The sequence below is a fragment of the Procambarus clarkii genome, chromosome 12, assembly GCF_040958095.1.
Source record: "Procambarus clarkii isolate CNS0578487 chromosome 12, FALCON_Pclarkii_2.0, whole genome shotgun sequence".
NCBI classification, from domain to species: domain Eukaryota; kingdom Metazoa; phylum Arthropoda; class Malacostraca; order Decapoda; family Cambaridae; genus Procambarus; species Procambarus clarkii.
Genome location: NC_091161.1, coordinates 26,918,067 through 26,921,396, shown reverse-complemented (window position 1 = coordinate 26,921,396; position 3,330 = coordinate 26,918,067). Strand labels below are relative to the sequence as shown.

Below are 3,330 nucleotides of genomic sequence, written 5' to 3'. Positions count from 1 at the left end.
GCAATAATTTGTGAATAAAGGTTTTGTTTTGACTAGGACAATAAGCGTCCGCCGCCATTACAAACATAAACAAACACAGCTCGGTGTCTTGATCGTCATCGCCCTCATTCAACGACATAATTACACACTTGTACGAGTTTCCACGCATCGGTATTAAGGGAAAACCTACACGCAAACTGCACCTATCATAAAGATGGAGCAGCAGCACTGATACGCTAAGTGCTCACATCAAGTTTAACTTGACTCAATATTCAACCCTTGTCGAACCGTCAACATTGACGCTCCACCCTGTCGAGTTTCCTAATAAACCCTTCATTCAAACTGCACCTACCATCAAGTAGAAGAATTTCCTTCCACCACCACTCGTGCAGCCATCCAGAGGTAAAAATCTTCACACTGAATATATAGAAGAACAGCGCTATTGACCGCCAAGTGCTCATCAAGTTGAACTCTTAAGAAACAACCCTCAAACATTTCATAACCGCCAACATTGACTCCACAGTGACGCGCTTCCCACCATCACCACTGGTGCAGCCATCCTCAGGAATAAACCTTCAAAACCACCTATTATAATAAGAAGATGAAAACTCATGAGTGTCCAGAGTGTGGGAAGAAATTTAGTCAGTTCGGAAATATGAAAACTCACATGTTAGTGCATTCAGGTGACAAGCCTCACGAGTGTCCCGAATGCGGGAAGAAGTTCAGTCATCTAGGAAATATGAAGACTCACATGTTAGTGCATTCGGGTGACAAACCTCACAAGTGTCCAGTGTGTGGGAATAGATTCAGTTTGCTTGGCAATATGAAGACTCACATGTTAGTGCACTTGGATGTTAAACCTTATGAGTGTTCTGAGTGTGGGAAGAGGTTCAGTCGTCATGGAAGTATGAAAAATCACTTGTTAGTGCACTCAGGTGACAAACCTCATGAGTGTCTAGAGTGTGGGAAGAAATTCAGTCGTCTTGATCATATGAAGACTCACATGCTTGTACATTCGGGTGACAAACCTCACAAGTGTTCAGAGTGTGGAAAGAAGTTTAGTCATCTTGGAAATATGAAGACTCACATGTTAGTACATTCAGGTGACAAACTTCACGAGTGTCCAGAGTGTGGGAAGAGATTCAATCGTCTTGACCATATGAAGACTCATATGTTAATGCATTCAAGGGAACGACCTTTTGAGTGCACTGAGTGTGGCAGAAAATTTAGAGAAGGGACATCTTTAATAATGCACATGTTAGTGCATATGGGGGATCAACCTCACATTTGTCCAGAGTGTGGGATGAGGTTCAGTTATCTTGAAAGTATGCAGACTCACATGTTAGTTCATTTAGTCAACAAACCTCATGAGTGTCAGGAGTGTGGGATGAAATTCAGTGACGCTGGAGATTTGAAAACTCACAGAATGGTGCATACGGATGATAAGCTAAAAATTGAAAATGAGTGTCAGGAGTATGGGATGAAATTCAGTGACGCTGGAGATTTGAAAACTCACAGAATGGTGCATACGGATGATAAGCTAAAAATTGAAAATGAGTGTCAGGAGTGTGGGATGAAATTCAGTGACGCTGGAGATTTGAAAACTCACAGAATGGTGCATACGGATGATAAGCTAAAAATTGAAAATGTGGTAGAAGATTCAGAGAATGTTTAAATGTAATATGGCACATTTCCATTATTTGTATAAATAATTGGGAAATTGTTGACTTCATCTCGGGGACACTAAGCCCCCGAAATCATCTCAAGATAACCTCAAGATAAACCCATCTTGAAAATATCATGCTATCACCTTCTCAGCTGGATGTCCTTCAAAGGGGTTTTTCTTCTATTTTGCATGAGAAATATGCAAATTCATACTGCAGCACAAGGTATTGAGGTTTATTTTAATATTTTGTTTTTTTATGTAAGATTGAATTTCCTCATAGACCAAGCAGGCACCAGGGAGCTGCCAGTGTAGCAGTGTAGTAAAACTGCAAATTGTGTATAGTTAAAGTATTTTTGTTTTTTAACCAAGCAAGATAACAAAGTTTTGTGTTTTCTTTTGCATTTTTATCTGAATAATAATAATAATGTACTTTCCATTCAGGTTCTCTTAACCCTTAGGCAGCAATCATCATTATATGTTGATTCATGCAGTAGTCTTCATATGATGATTTAAACAATTATTGTCTGGGGTTTTACACGTATGATGCAAATAAGGATAATAGGTCTATTTGGATGTAATGGAGTTTACCTTGTCCCTTGAAAAAGTCTTGTTCTCATTAGTTTCTAATAAATGCTGTTACTCATTAGATACTAGGTGAATGTGGCTATCGTCATATGACGATTTATATAATTATTGCCTGGGCTTTACATGTATGATGCAAATAATGATATAATAGATCTATGTGGATGTAATACAGTTTACTATGACCCCTTGTTAAAAATTCTGCTCTCATCAGTTACCAGTAAATCTTGTTTCTCATTTAAGGGTCCTAGTAGTACAGTTGGGTTTGTTCTCGACTCACAATCGAGAATTCCGGGTTCAAATCCCGGTGGGACAGAAATACAGTAGTTGGGCCCATTTCCTATCATCTAATAATAATAATATTTTAATAATATTTTATTTAAAAGAAGGTACAATGGGTTGGTGAGATTACATTTGAGTGATGTTTTTATATTCTTGCAAAGCCACTAACACGCATAGCATTTTGGGCAAATTGCCCATGCCTGTTCACCTAGCAGCAAGTAGGTACCCAGGAATTAGTCAGCTTGTTATTGGGTTACATCCTGGGGAGTCTATAATTTGACCTCATGAGGGGGAAAGGACCCTCAATACAAGCCCAACTTGTATAAACATACTCTGGTTGCCTGTTCTCCAACAATGAATTATTACTTACTAGGTGAGTGCGGTTATTGTCATCTTCTTGAGGTTATCTTGAGATGATTTCGGGGCTTTTTAGTGTCCCCGCGGCCCGGTCTTCGACCAGGCCTCCACCCCCAGGAAGCAGCCTGTGACAGCTGACTAACTCCCAGGTACCTATTTACTGCTAGGTAACAGGGGCATTCAGGGTGAAAGAAACTTTGCCCATTTGTTTCTGCCTCGTGCGGGAATCGAACCCGCGCCACAGAATTACGAGTCCTGCGCGCTATCCACCAGGCTACGAGGCCCCGTATGACAATTATCATCTGTGGGTGCACACTGGTGGCTTACGTCTTTGTTTCAATCTATACTCTCACTCGTATGGTGCCGATTAGGTCATATTTCATCTCCCAAAGTCTAACACCATTAATAATGATATTCATATACAGTATTTTTCACTACTGGTTGTAATGGAGTATACCAGGTAA

At 40.1% G+C, this 3,330-nt stretch overlaps 1 protein-coding gene across 1 annotated transcript; it reads left to right on the top strand.

Moving 5' to 3' along the window:
* The first annotated feature begins 580 nt into the window (after positions 1 to 580).
* On the top strand, positions 581 to 1,654 carry LOC123772929 (zinc finger protein 98-like). The gene has a single exon (XM_045766365.2). The coding sequence runs from the start codon at positions 581 to 583 to the stop codon at positions 1,652 to 1,654; it is 1,074 nt and encodes a 357-aa protein (XP_045622321.2).
* Positions 1,655 to 3,330: the final 1,676 nt, after the last annotated feature.

Coding starts and splice junctions, on each gene's coding strand:
- LOC123772929 (XM_045766365.2), top strand. CDS start 581: ATGAAAACTCATGAGTGTCCAGAGTGTGGGAAGAAATTTAGTCAGTTC.